The 15,744-nt window shown below is 37.8% G+C and overlaps 1 protein-coding gene across 1 annotated transcript in view; it reads left to right on the top strand.

Moving 5' to 3' along the window:
• The window catches only part of EDARADD (EDAR associated death domain), an 84,705-nt gene extending 69,921 nt beyond the window's left edge, over positions 1-14,784 (top strand). Inside the window, 2 exon segments of the mRNA XM_044005442.1 lie at positions 1,560-1,605; positions 12,392-14,784. Of these exon segments, the coding sequence (XP_043861377.1) occupies positions 1,560-1,605; positions 12,392-12,771 (426 nt within the window). The 3' untranslated portion in view covers positions 12,772-14,784.
• The last annotated feature ends 960 nt before the right edge of the window (positions 14,785-15,744 follow it).

The following is a 15,744-nucleotide window of genomic DNA, read 5'->3' as shown; positions in this document are numbered from 1 at the left end:
ATACATACACATATTATATATTATAAATACAAAAATATATTTAAATCTACAAATCTGTAAAATATAAAAATATGTACAGCCCACATATACATATACATATATGCATATGTTATATATTTAAAGATATAAAATAGATGTCAATGTGTAAAATATATACATATATAAACATGTGTATAAACATGTATATGGTTATATATATTTTATAAATCTGTAGATTTAAATCTATTTTGTATATTTATGATAAACATATACTTATCTAAGATAACAATATATAATCTATCTGTTTTACATGTTTATATACTTAAATATATTTTATATATTTATAATATAAAACATATGTATTCCTATAGCTTACATATTTGTATATTTAAATATATTTTATATATTTATAATGTAAAAATACATATATTATGATAGATTTATATATTTGAATATATTTATAATATATGTGTGTATCACATTTTACAACATATTTTTAACTAAACCCTTTGAGATGGGTAGTGTAAATATTATTTATTCTCCCCATTTTACAGAGGGAGAAACTAAAATTCAGGGAGTTGAAGTGACTTGCCCAAAGTCAGTCAGGTGGGGGTTCAAAGCTAGATTCTCCCTCTCCAATTTCAATGCTCTTTCCACTCTACCACACTTGCCATGTAGCCATTAAAGTCTTCATCATTCTCACTGAAGCAACACCAGTAATCAGACTTCACCAATCACTACCACAACCAGTTTGTTTTCTGCTTGGTATTTTGAGGAACCGAAGGCGTGGTGGTTGAGAAGACACAGATTCAGATCCTGCTTTCAGCTCTGTGACTGAGCAAGTCAACTAACCTCCCAGTGTCCCCCAGACCATCCTCTAAGACTAAGACTATAAATGGCAGAAGAGCTGCCCATTTTCATTGGGGGAAGGAACTTCCTCACTAGAGATTTATTCCCTACATGATAAAATCCTAGGCCCAGACCAAAAATAAAAAGTTTTGGATTGTTATTTGTGGTGAGAGGTGATATGGTGGAACATGTATAAATAAATAAGCAGAATGATCTGTTTTGGAGGCAGCTCTGACCAGTTAACTGATTGTTAAATTTTCAGTGTGAGCATTTATATCTTAGAAATCAGCTAACTCTACAAATCAGGGCGTGATTTTTTTTTTTTTGGATGATGGCCTAGACTTAAGAAAAGTGTTAATAATGTAGATTGAACTTAAAAGTGTGTCCTATGGTTTGTTTTGGAGAGTCAGTTGTTAAATATTTCCCAGTGTACCTTTGTCTGTAATATAAAAAGAAAATTAAGCAATTCGTTCATGCTTTAATTTTTTTTCATGCTTTAATATTTTTGAAAAAGGGTATATATCATTTAAGTTTATAATGTATTTTACATCACTGAAAATTAATTAACTAGATTTTCTCTCTTATATGGCATATGTTAACCTATCACAAAATTCATTTCTTTTATATTTTTATAGCCATCTAGCTGATTAACTTGGATAATTATCATTAGTTTTGTTCAACAGTACATGGAAGTTCAATGAAGTTTGCTCTTTTTTTTTGTTTGTTTATAGCGAGAAGAAAATGGCTATCCAGACAGCACTGGGGATCCACTTTCAGGTAACCTGTTGGCCTTAATGATGTCTATACTGCAAATGACAGTCTAGTTCCAGATATAAGACAAAAAGAATTTGGCAAAATAACATTTTCCAACTGGAAACAAATCTGTAGAACAGAAAGAAATGTTTTGAGAAATTGCCAAACTATCATTTGTTAAGATTTGGTTTATACTAATGTGAAGTTTCAAATGACTTGTCCTCAAGGAGGCATCATAAAGAGTGTGAGAAAAGAGTCCTGGACGGGTTCTTATTTTTCAGAAGTTTCAATTGTGTCTGACTCTGTGACCCCATTTGGGATTTTCTTGGCAAAGATAATAAAGTGGTTTGCTACATCCTTCTCCAGCTCATTTGACAAATAAGGCCAACAGGGTTAAGTGACTTGCCCAGCGTCACACAGCTAGAGTAAGTGTTTGAGGTGGGATTTGAACTCATGAAGATGAATCTTCCTAATTCCAAGCTCATTGTTCTATGCACTGCACCATCTAGAGTTAAAGAACCTAAGTTCAAATCCCAGCTCCACCATTTACTATCTTTGTGACTTTGGGCAATTCAGTTTAACCCCCCTTCCTCTGTGAAATGAGGGGATTGGTCTAGATGACTTCTAAGGTCCCTTCTTGTCTGAATTTTATGAAACTAAGAACTTTGGATAGATTGTTAAAAATAACTTCCCTAGATATTATGGTCATAGTCTAGATGCAGCATGTGTTATTTAGTCGTTTTATCTGACTCTTTGCCCCATTTGGGGTTTTCCTTGGCAAAGATATTGGAGTGGTTTGCTATTTCCTTCTCCAACTCATTTTATAGATGAGGAAACTGAGGCAAACAGGGTTAAGTGACTTGCCCAGGGTCACATCACTAGTAAGTGTCTGGAGCCAGATTTGCATTCAAGATGAGTCTTCCTGACTCCAGGCCAGGTGCACTATCCAGTTCACCATCTAGAGATGCAGCTTGTGCCTGTGGCTAAATTACATTAAGTTAGAATAATCCTTGGAGACAGAGAGCTTTTAAAATTGAACAACCTCAAAATTATTTGGCAGTGCCAGTTTGGGTCAATGTGTGTATGTATGTGTTAATTTAAGTTTTTTACCCCTTTTGGGCTTTCTGCAGTAAGTCAATAACCCTCAAGAGTCCTTGAAATAGCTTGGTTGGTTTTGGTGTACAGAAGGAAGCTCGACAATCTCTGTCCACATAGCCTTGTGGATACATTATATACATTCTGAGAGACAATCTTGATCTTAAATTCACTTCTTTTTGGAGGGGGGTGAGGCAATTGGGGTTAAGTGACTTGCCCAGGGTCACACAGGTAGTAAGTGTCAAGTGTCTGAGGCTGGATTTGAACTCAGGTCCTCCTGAATCCAGGGCTGGTGCTCTATCCACTGTGCCACCTAGCTGCCCCTTAAATTCACTTCTAAAAGGCAATGTGATATCAGTGGAAAGAGCATTGAATCTTACAATCAGAAGACTTGGATTCAAATCCTGGTTGCACCTCTACCCCCAGTTACTACCTGTATGACCTTGGGTAATTCAGTTTAACTCAGCAAACATTTATTAAGCACCTTTTTATGTGCAAGATTTCTGCCAAGTGGTAGGAATAACAATACACTATTAGTCTTTTCCATGTGTTATCTCATTTCACCCTCGAAACAACCCTTAGGTTGTGCTTATTCAAGTAGGGGCTGTTATCCTCATATTACAGCTGAAGAAACTAAGTCAAATACAGGATAAGTAACTTGCTCAGGGTCAGGATCTATGGCAAGATTCAAACTCAGATCTTTCTAACGCCAAGTCCAGTGTTCTATCCACTGTCCACTTGTCCTCCTAGCAAACACTGCTTTCAAACATCTTATATTCTGCTGGGGGATATGACACAGATATAGATAAGGAAAGACAATTTGAGAAGGGAGGGAGTGTAAAGAACTTGACTTCAGAACCTCAGTTTCCTCATCTGTAAAATGAGGTTAATTGGACTACGTGGCCTCTCAGGTCCTTTCCACCTCTAGAGCTTATGACTTTCCCCCCTGTATTCTTTTTTAGATGATGTGCAAATGTGTGCCATCTTTTACAGTCCTTAACAGATTAGAAGCAGCACCCTGGAGCTGGGAGATAGGGGAGGGTAAACATTGCTAGTCAGTAGTAATGATCACAGTTGGAAATGAAAGCCTCGGGAGAAGCTCAGTGGCACAGTGGATAAAGCATCGGCCCCGGACTCTGGAGGATCTGAGTTCAAATCCAGCCTCAGACACTTGACACTAGCTGTGTAACCCTGGGCAAGTCACTTAACCCTCATTGCCCTGCACAAAAAAAAAAAAACAAAAAAAAAAAACGGAAATGAGAGCCTGATTGGCCATGAGATGGGAGAAGGATGAGAATTAAAATACCAACATAAAACCTAGAAAAGTCAGTCACCTTGGGCTATGTGGTATAGGAGCAAATCAATATTCATAATGATGACCCGAAGCTATTAAGAAAAGGTCAAATTATCATAGCATGCCAGGGTTTTGGAACTAAGCAATGAGCCAGTCCCTCCCAGCATTTTGAAGATTAGTAAAAGAAATGACTTATCCAAGTTCTCACATATGTTTAACATATTCTGCTTTGAAAGTTACTAAAATGTATGATGTACTTTTAAAATATTTCCATCAAAGATAATTGTTTTTAATTTTGTAATTTAAAGGGATAAGATTTAGTTACTTGGGTATTTTAGTTAATTGTGATATTTGGGGCTTTCCTGAAAATGGTCAGAAAATGAGATACTGCCATAGTGAGGGAAAAATTACTATGTGGTTTAAAAAGAAACTTATTAAGCACATATAGCTATTGAAGTCATGGGTAATATTAAGCTAGCAATTCCTTATATTTTTATTTAGTAGCTTTCTTCCAGTCGAGCTCAGTTTACTTGATTTACATTATTCCATGTATCTCCCCAAACATTTCTCATTCCTGAAATAGATGAAAATAGGCAACACTCCTCCAAGAAGCAAAACAAGACACAAAACAATTCAATCAGTTGATTAAAACTCAGACAACTCATTAGCAGTAGTTATACTATAAGGGTCCACAGCCTCCAAGTTGATGTCATCTTATAAGAATATTTTGGGGAAAAAGGAGAAAACATACTAGAGCCCCTAAGCCAGTTAGTTTCTTCTGGACAAAAAAGAATCATCGATTGTCTCACCAATATGGGTATTCCCTCCAGTAATGCATATTGCAGCCTGTCCATGTTTGCCCATTCTGTGTTTCTCTCCCTCATGTCCTTCCTTAAATACACCAAAACTGGCCTCCTGTTGCTAGTTTGAGATTATGATAAGAATAATTTTATTACCTTCCAGCTTTTAAAGTAGCAACTGCATCTGTTGTATGTGCACAAGTGACTGAACAATTGATTTGTCAAAACAACATTGTGGCTTTTGAATAGTTTTGCTACCAGCCACATTGGAAACCACACAGAGAAAAGCTATGCTCTTGCACACCCATAATGAATGATGAGGAAAAAAATAGTTAACCCAACTTTGACACGCAAATACATTTCATTTTACAAATCCTTTAGAATTTAAAGTCACTTATGTGTGGTAGAGAAATATCTTCTCATCCATAGACTCTGTCTGTGTCCAAAGGTCCCAGTATAAAAATGCTAACTACATCTTTTTTTTTTAAGTTATCAGATGTCTTAGCTCCAGCCTCAGTTAACCTGGGAAGCATCACTAGGAGTGATTTGAGATCTAACAGATGTGCTTCAGTGCCTCCATAAAGTTCTGGGAAACACCCACGTGGTAATAGTTCTCTAACAGCCAGAACATGCAAGATAAAAGAGCATCTCACCTGCAAGATCTATTAACTTAATCTGTGATCTGCTGCCAACATCCTGATTGCAGCCATTTTCTAGGCACAATTAATAATGACCTTTGTGATTTCTGAGTCTTGTTCAAATGCCCAATTAACTGTTAATTGACCAGTATTTTACAGTCTACAAGCCAAAAAAAAAAAAAAAAGGAAAAAAAAAGGCTTGACGCAGCCTAGTTTTACAATAGATCTTACTAGTTGCTTCTAACTTCATTCATATTTGGTGCCTGAATCCCTCATAAAGGTATAAATCTCTGCCAAGATAGAACCTAAAATATAACACATTCAGCAATTTTCTGAATTATGTGAGCACTAGGAAAAATTTTCCACTCTCATATAGTTGGTTTAGATTTTTTTTCCATTTGAAAAGTACAGGCAACTCATGTCATTTTTAAGTAATATTCTAAATAATAAAAGATGACTCGACCTTTTTGAACCAAATAACAATGCCATTTTGATAGATGCATGCTCTCTCGAAGTCCTTCCAGGCCTCATTCTACCTATATATTATTCTATTTATGTGACTGTTACCTTAGTTCTCATTAATAATTGGATTAAGCAAGGACAGCAGCAATGTAAATAGGCTCAAGAATTTCTTTTGCTGGAGAGAACTTTTTGTGATATTGATCAGAGACTTTATTATTTCAGACATTTTGTTCTTCCCCCATCTCTCTCCTTTAAAAAAAAAAGAGGATATTTTTATGCTATACACTCTATGCTACTATAATACATTGACAGGAAGTGTGGTGTAGGGATAGAGAGCTGACCTCAGAGTCAGAATGACTCTGACGACACATACTAGCTGTGTGACCCTGGGCAAGTTATTTAACCTCTCAGTAATCTAGGTAATTCTCTAAGACTGTCTACTGCAGTGAAGGTGTCTACTTGCATTATTAGAGAGAATTTCCTCACCTGGGAGTTCCCTATACCAGTGACATCACACAGGTACTGTTCCTCTATTTATATATGTTCATTGTGCCTTTCACAACTATACTCCATGAAAACGGATTCTTGGGGGCAGCTAGGTGGCGCAGGGGATAGAGCACTGGCCCTGGATTCAGGAGGACCTGAGTTCAAATCTGGCCTTAGACACTTAACACTTACTAGCTGTGTGACCCCGGGCAAGTCACTTAACCCCAATTGCCTCACAAAAAAAAGAAAAAGAAAATGGATTCTTGGATTTTTCTAAGATAGGAGAGAGAGGAGAACAGAAGAGAACTTAAGTATTTACTATGTGTCAGGCACTGTGATAAGCATTGATGATACAAATAAAAGCAAGATAGTTCCTGACCTAAAGAAAGTTACAAAATGATGGGCAGAGAGGGAAAGAAAGCTATAACAAGGTCTACCATCTCTGGCACTTACAAAAAAATTAAAATTTGTCCCCTGTAATGCAGAGTGTCCCAAAAGTCTTCATTTAAAGCTAGTTTACCCCTGTAGTTTACACGGCTTCCAGAAAAGCCAGAGATCTGAAGTCAGGATCACAAATGTAGAGTTATCAGGGACTTTGGAGAGTTCATCACGTCCAACCCCTCTCATTTCAGATATGAGTAAAATGAGCCCCGCCCCGCGCCCCCCCCCCCCCAGTTAAATAACTTTCCCAGGACCATACAGCTAGTTAAGTACCTAAGATGAGATTCAAAGTCAGATCTAACTGACTCTACGTCCAATGCTTAATACCCAACTCCACCCTGCTCCTCAAGGTACATGCATGATATTTCCAGTTTTTAATTTTATGAAGTTTTCTACCATGCTTGGGTGTGTATACCCTTAGGGGACAATTTGATCTTGGTGTAAAATCTTATAACATTCAAATGACTCCACTTGAGCTTGATTTAGATAGACAGATGGCACAAGCAGACTTTCTAAATGTAGAAAATGATAGTTCTCATCTACGTAACAAGCATATAATAGCTCTCATGGTGTACCTACCTAACTGTTCTGTGGCAAGCCACTCAACCTTAGCTTAGAGACTTTCTGTAAATCTCTCTCCTTGTGTTAGATTTGGTGTCGTTCAGTTGTTTTTTCGGTCGTGTCTAACTCTTCATGACCCCATTTCGGGGTTTTTTGGCAAAGATACTAGAGTGTTTTTACATTTCCTTCTCCAGCTCATTTGACAGATGAAGAAACTGAGGCAAAGAGGGTTAGGTGACTTGCCCAGGGTCGGCAGATTTGAACTCAGGATGATGAATCTTCCTGACTCGGGGCCCAGCATTTTGTCCACTGTGCCATCTAGCTGCCCTATAATAGATTACCACAATACCATTCTCATTATTCTTTCCAGTCCTTCCTTATAGTCCCAAATAGTATTCAAACTAGAGTCATTTATGGTATCACATCTTCTCAGAGCTTTGATTTGTTGTGAGAAATATCTATCCTATCTTCAGAACTTAATAAGGTACTTAATTGAGGTACCTTAATAAGGGTTGAAGTAATGAATTAATTCCCTGCCTAATCTATGAATGGTGGGATTCAGTCTTGCTTTCAATTTCAAAGTTCAGAATGGGCAATAGCAACACTAGATAATGGGGAGGAGACCCTATTTAGGTAGTTGCTATTCTAGAATCCGGGGGAGAATTGTGATCATTAGTAGCGTCATCCCTTTAACACCAACTTTTAAAAAAACAACAAAACTTCAAAGGGCACCTACAACTTTGAATTTAAATCTACCCCTTCAATGAATTCTCTGCTGTTTTCCCAAAATACTTCTGCCTATGTATTATTAAGCACCAATACCGTTTCTCTCATTGTTATTTTTCCTTCAGGTTTTAACATCTCATTAAGCAATACCAATGAATCTGTCCTGTCACTTGAGGAATGTAGAAATCATAGTCAACAAATACTTCATGAGTGCCTTTTCTACATGCTAATACAATTTCATTGGACTTTAAATATTGACATTTATCAAAATTGTCGATTAACTTGGATTTTGTGATATCCAGATCTCCCCTCCTCCATCCTTATTTTTTTTCCTTTTGGAATTACCCACTCTACCCTTCCATGTGTAACTTCACATGATAGTTTTTAAAAATATGGCAGGACAAAATGTATCTGGTAGATAAAACATGTTCCACCTCCCACACCCCCTCAGAGGGGCTAATTATAGTCTATGACTCTCACGAGCTGCTTTAAATTCACTGATGTTGCCAGCTCAAGTGAATTCCAATATACGAACTGGTTTGTCAATTTAGTGATTGAAGTACAAAGAACAAAACAAAACCCACAAAGGCAATCACTCTTGGCACATCGTGCCTTTTTAAACCGAAACTAATGCATGCTCTCACCAGTGACTTAAAGAAATGGAATTATCTTCCAAACTGAAGATTTAAAGTAGTCGATTAATATATTAATAATTCGATTATTCTATTTCTTGACTTTTCCTTATTTCTTTTCCTTGAATATGAAAACAAAGATAGCATAGAATCATACAAGCATTTGACCAGAAGAGATTTTTTAAAACTCCTACTCCAGTCTTCACCCAACATTATACATAATCTTGTACTGATAGGCATCAATACTGCTTTTAAAGTCTAGAATAAATTTGATAATGCCCCTTATTAGTTCCTTCTGATCTTAAGAAACTCTCATTGTTGGGAGGTTCTGTCTTATATCCAACCTAAATCTCTTACACTACAACTGGAGTCTGTTTCTCATTTTTCTGCCCATCATGAAGATAAGGATGATTTTATGTGTATTTCATTTACTTGAAGACCATTCATTACTAAGACTTCTTTCCTTAAGTTACATAATCTTTAGATGTTGGTTTTGCAATATTATTTTCCAATCTTTCAATCCATTCTAATTAACATGCCCTTTACCAATTCTCTCCTAAACCCTTCCCTAGGTACCAAGTACTATGCAAGCTATAGTTACTTTTATAGATAGCCAAGCTTCATAGAACATTAATAGAAAAGTGCTCATCCTTGCAAAGCAGTGGAAGAGGTACAAATTTTAAACATGGTCCCTGTCCCTAGAGAGTTCAAATTCTAGTTGAAGTATGAGAAATGTTATACGCATAGTACATCTTATCAGGTAACAGTAACATACAATAACACATAATATGAGAGATAGTGTGGTATCATGGATAGAATGGGGACAGTAGCCTCAAAACCAGGAAGACCAACACATACGGCTTATGAATCCAGGCAAGTCACCCAACTTCCCAGGCAAAGAGGGTACTGACCTACATTGGTAAATGGAGTACCCTCCTCCAGGAGTTTCCTGTTCCAATGGAATCACAGGTCCAGGCCCTATGCCTGATAATAAGTGTATAAGTGCACTAAAGAGAGGTACAAGGCAAAGTGCTTTTGTGAATAGAAGAAGAATATTAGCATCTTGGAGGGGTCTAGCAAGGAAGGCTTCAGAGAGGAATCATAAAATATATCACTCTGAGATACCTGTTTCTTTCAGTGAGAAAGGCCAGATCAAGATGTGATATTCTAGTAAGGGTCCTCATGGCCCTCACTCAAATCAACAAGAGTTAATGCTTTTATAGTCCATCACAATTTTAACCTGACCAAAGTATAGTCCTGTAAACATATTGGAGCGTTGTGGCAGAATTAGCATCTTTGCCCTAGTTATATAGAGACACCTAAAGTTAGCCAGGATGAATTGCTTACCAGCCACTATTACCAAGCAGTTCCACTTTCCTTTAACCTCTTAGTAAGCTACTTAAATATAACTTAAATGTAAAAAAGCACCTCGAATGTGAAAATGCTGCCTTGCACTGGATCAGAAAACTCCAACTGCAGAAGAATTGTGTTTTTATATAATGAGAACTTGGGAGAACAATCTACAGCTGTTGGGTTTCTTTTTCTTTTTTTTTTCCAGCCTGATTCTCATCCCATGTACATAACTAAGGTTTTGGCTCAGCTTCAAAGAGAGCCCCATGGGTGAAGAAAACACAGAAGGATGATAAGTTGGCCATAATTTTTTAAAAAATCAGTATTTTGACATTGTCAATTATCACTCATTTTCAAATATGTGTACAGGGTGGATTTTCAAGTTTGTGTGTGTGTTTTTAAAGAACTGTTTAAGGGTTTTTCAATCATTTACACCCTAAAGTACTGTGTTTGGCATTTAAAAGATGTCAGGCTTGACTTTAAAATTGGAAGGGGGATGGGGCAGGTAGGAGTGGGGCTATGTACATGCCTGGGCTGGTTAGTTCAGATGGGGTAGAGTGTGGTGCTAATGAGGGTAACTTTGATACACAGATGGGCAATTTATCTTTGTTCAGAGAAAACCCTTTTGGGAATTCCTAACTCAATCCAACTATCTCACAAATGCATGTTATTAGTTATTTTTAAAAAGTTATAAAAGGACTAGGAAGGGGATTCTTCTGCCAGAGTCCTCCTCTGATGCCTAATTGTGCTGTTGAAGTTACTCCTAAACGTGGAAGGCTATGCCAGCAATGTACAAGATCTGACAGGTAGCTCATACTGAGGAAAAAAAGCTTTGCATACAGACCCAGCAGCAAAGCGACCATACATCTGTCATCTGAAGACCAGCCTAGCTAAGTTCAAAGAAACTCATTGCCAGAGCGACCAGAGGGATGAAGGTTTCTGGCCACAACAGCTCCCAACGACCATCCCATCTGTCTGTTTGAGTCGTAGAGGATCTCTCAATTAAAGGGAGTAAGATCCTTGAAGTTCTTAAGAAGGCAGGGGATTGTAGCTGGTTGAAGGCAAACCCTTCCTCATTACTAGAACAGCAGCAGATCCTCATGCAGAGCAGGGGTCAGCTCTGGCCAGAGGGCCATTTTTGTACTGCCTGAGATCCAAGAATAGTTTTTAGATTTGAAAATATGATAAAATTTTATTTCAAGTAAAAACTGTTCTTAACTCTTAGGCAGTACAAAAACAGGTGGGTATAGTTTGGCAACCTCATTGTAAAGGAATGCAAATTCCTGTATATGTAATATATATACATATATATGTATATGCATATATTTTTCATATATTACATATGTGCACATGAATGTAGCTATAACATCCAATGAGATATATACCTGTCTCCATATATTGATAGATACATAGATACCGCCATTACCCACATGCACAGAAAACAGTGGTGGTGTGGCATAGTGAATAGAGAGCTGGACTTGGAATAAAGAAGACCTGGGTTCAAGTTCCACTTCTGAGACCTATTAACAACATGATCTTTAATCTCCCCAGGTCTCAAGACGTTTCCTTCTCTATAAAATGGGAGGGATGGCCTAAATGACAGTCCCTTTTAGCTCTAGAGGAAGTTCCTCTTTAGAGATCCCTCACATTAAGGAAATCATAGATCTAATTTTAAAATGCTGGAAATATTCATTTTCCTTGACCATCCCATGTCACATTTATTTGAATGCTGCTAATAACTCAGAGGATAATGGGATTAAAGCTCGAAGAGAAGGGGCGGCTAGGTGGCGCAGTGGATAGAGCACCGGCCCTGGATCCAGGAGGACCTGAGTTCAAATCCAGCCTCAGACACTTAACACTTACTAGCTGTGTGACCCTGGGCAAGTCACTTAACCCCAATTGCCTCACTAAAAAAAAAAAAAAAAAAAAAAGCTCGAAGAGACAGCCAGGTGTGTTGAAGCATACCTGTAACCCCCACTATCAGAGATAGACTAAGGCTAGTGGGTCTTTTGAGCTCAGGAATTCTTAGCTGCAGTGAGCTAAGACAGCAGAGTGTTCATACTAAGCCCAGTGCCAATACGGTGAGCTCTTGGACATGGAGAGCCACCAGGCAGCCTAAGAAGGGCCAAACCATTACAGGTTGGAAATGGAACAGATTGAAGTTTTCAGGTTGATCCACGTGGGACTAAGCCCATCAGTAGCTCCTGCTGCTATTCCAGCCTACGTGAGATGGGGAAAACCAGTCTCAAAAAAAGGAACCCAAAAAATCCACCTATTTGTGGTTTTCTTGTTGACTTACTGGAATTTGCTGTTTCTCCCCTACAGATATAAAGAACAACTCTTGCCAAGAAAATTGCACATGTTCCTTATGCTCACTCCGGGCCCCCAACATCAGTGACATGCTCAATGATGAGGACTTGCTAGATGTGATCAGAATAAAGCTGGATCCATGTCACCCAACAGTAAAAAACTGGAGAAATTTTGCAAGCAAATGGGGAATGCACTATGATGAATTGTGTTTTCTGGAACAGAAACAACAGAGTCCTACCTTGGAGTTCCTGCTCCGGAATAGTCACAAAACTGTGGATCAACTGATTGAGCTCTGTAGGCTCTATCATAGAGTTGATGTGGAAAAAGTCTTGCGGCGATGGGTGGAAGAGGAATGGCCAAAGAGGGGGCATGGAGGCTACCATAATCACTTTTAAAAGCTTTCTTCCTTTATTCCATTGGTTCTTTGGACATTCAAAACTGCTGTAGTTTGGGATGGAGGGGAAGACAGGACATTTGTCTCTTGTTTTGGAGGAGAATTTTTAAGTGTCTACTTCAAAAAAAGGTGACATTTGTGTCCCCTCAACAGTTTTTTGGTTGCTTTTTGTTATTATGTGGTTGTATGTATGTGTGTGTTTGTACATTGTATTTTGATTTAATGTTTGAATTCAGAATTTTAGGAGGATAAAATAAAGCAGTAGGCAGGCTTATACAGTAGCCAGTCCCTTTAAGCAAAATGGTTTTGTTCCTTCATAAAATCAAATTATCCATTGACTTTAATTATATAGAGTATAACAACAATTCCCAGGGCCCAAAACTGTTGATGACCCCAAAGGAATCACATACAATGTCTGCCAGATCAATAACCTTGATTTCCATTGCTTGGAGGCCAAATACCATTAAGCAATTGCTCCATTTATGTCATTCTCATGTCATTACCGTTCATCCATTGTCAGGTGCTATAAAGCCCAGTTACACGGATACTAGTATCATCTTGAAGTTGCCTTTGGTTAATATACCCATCTAGTATCATTGAATATCATTATGATCTCTTAGTGATCTAAAGATAGATGTTATTTGCTCATCTTTTCAAAGAAAGAATTTTTTTAAAGAAGTAAATGTTGTAGAGGTTAGAGTAAAGCCATAAAGAAAGAACCTAGTTCTAGTTTATTGCAGTCTGGAAGTAGAGGTTTCCATGACTAGCCTTCAAAATGCTTTAATATTAGCTGTGAATTATTTTAAATCCAACACTCACTTTTACATCTGCCATCTGAGACTGAGTGTTTTGCTAGTGAAGGATTTTAAGGCTCTATTAAGAGGTCAATATGAATCTACTGAACTCTTACTGAAACATAGCTATCTCTAGCATCTCTTATACCAGCTAAGACAGGGCCCAGCAACACTACAAGAGCACTTAGCTAAGGAGTAAAACCCCCCATAAGTGGGAATGAGAATCCAGGAATCCAACCAAGTGAACTGATGGCTTAGCTCAGACACTTTTTTCTGGCTTGATGGTTTAGAAAAAAAAAATACAGAAGCTACACTGAGTCTATATGTATGGTATGAAAAAAAATGCCCAGTTCCCCAAATTGTCATCTTTTCTTTATTCCTTACTAGGAATAGATGGCATCACCTCTCACAGAATCACAGATTATTAGAGCTATAAAATCCGAGACCCTCATATAGTCATGACTCCATGACTATATTACTTAATGTTAGAGCTAGAAGGAACCTGAGAGGTAGCCTAATCCAAAACTCTTATTTTAGATAAGGAACTTCAGGTTTAGTTAAGTGCCCATGTGGCACATGGGGAACACAGGCACAACAGGAAGTCAAACCCATTTCCTCCGACTCTTTCCATTGTACCGTGCTGCCTCCTACCCCTTCATTTTACAGACGAGGAAACTGAGGCCTCCAAAGGTTAGATCATTTGCCTAAGATCACAGAGTGATATACACAGGTGGAGGCAAAAATAAAACCCCAAATACTCCAACTCCCAGTCCAGTGCTTTTCCCAATATATGAAATTATCCTTTTATCAGAACTAATAAAGTGGTTGGAGTGTGGAGTTTTGTGGGGAAAAAACAAAAACTAGTTCATTTTTTAAAAGTAAATTTATGGATTTAGTTCTGGGTTTAGAACATTTTAGGACAGTTCAGCCTATCTGTTATTCATCTCAGTCCAAATCCCTAATTTATATAAGTAAAAATAAATGTCATGAGTGAAAATTAGATACCCAAAGCCCTGAGACTAACACTTTTTTTCTTTTCTTTTTTTGAAGTAGTGTCTCTCAACATCAGTAAAGTTTAGAGGTGACTTAGAATAAAACTGTTTGCTAAGCCACCACAACCCTCTTTCTAGCAATGCCTTACAATGGTTTTCATTTAGAGCCTAAAAACTACTAATTGATTTAACTCCGCCTCCATAAGAACTTTAAGACAAAAGATGCAATAAATATTTGATAAAATTTCTGATCCATTCTTAATTATTCCCAACTCAGTTTCTTCCCTGGTTAGTGTTACCATAAGATATGATTGAAACAATTTACAATGAAATATATTTTTAAAAAATAGATACCTTAATAAGTTGGAGTTTTTTTGGTTTTGGGGGGTTTTTCTAGGGGCAATGAGGGTTAAGTGACTTGCCCAGGGTCACACAGCTAGTAAGTGTCAAATGTCTGAGGCTGGATTTGAACTCAGGTCCTCCTGAATCCAAGGCCAGTGCTTTATCCACTGTGCCACCTAGCTGCCCCTTAATAAGTTGTTAAAGAGAACTGATAAACTGTTGAATTTTTATTGAATGTTGACAGTGGAGTAGGCACTATGCTGAAGATTTAAGTGAAGGTTCCCCTCTGGGTACCTGGTTAGCCTAAATATGACTTTTTCGTATTTCTTCCAACAGTTTATTGAAGAAAAATATAATTGTAATTGGTATTCATTATAGACCTTATAAGTATATGAAACTAAAAAGGCAGTGGTTATTTAGTGGCGCATTAAGGGTAACATAGATCAAGGTCCTGACACAAGATAGATTCTTACTGCCTCCTACATCCCTTTAGCCTTCTTAAGGTATTGGGTTTTCAGAATATAGACCATCTTCAACATACTTCCATGCCCTTTATAAAATGGCCATCTTTGCCATGTGTGCACAGGAATTCCCCTTCCCTCACCACTATCCCAAGAGATTGATTGCCTTCCCCTTTTTCCTCACTACTGTAGACTCCATGCTGCCTTAGACTCCCATTCAGCCGACCCCATTCCCAGATTTTCACTTTGCCATAGTGGCCAGATCTGCAACAGATGAATAGATTAATCTTGGTCCTACCCTAGGTCCTCAGCCGCTGACATCCCAGAGCATATATCACCATCCTTTCCCTAAATCCAACCTTGCTGGTGTCACCATCATAGACTG

Source organism: Dromiciops gliroides, chromosome 4 (genome assembly GCF_019393635.1).
Source record: "Dromiciops gliroides isolate mDroGli1 chromosome 4, mDroGli1.pri, whole genome shotgun sequence".
NCBI classification, from domain to species: Eukaryota; Metazoa; Chordata; class Mammalia; order Microbiotheria; family Microbiotheriidae; genus Dromiciops; species Dromiciops gliroides.
The sequence above is the reverse complement of the archived record's forward strand: the minus strand, read 5'-3'. Positions and strand labels throughout refer to the sequence as shown.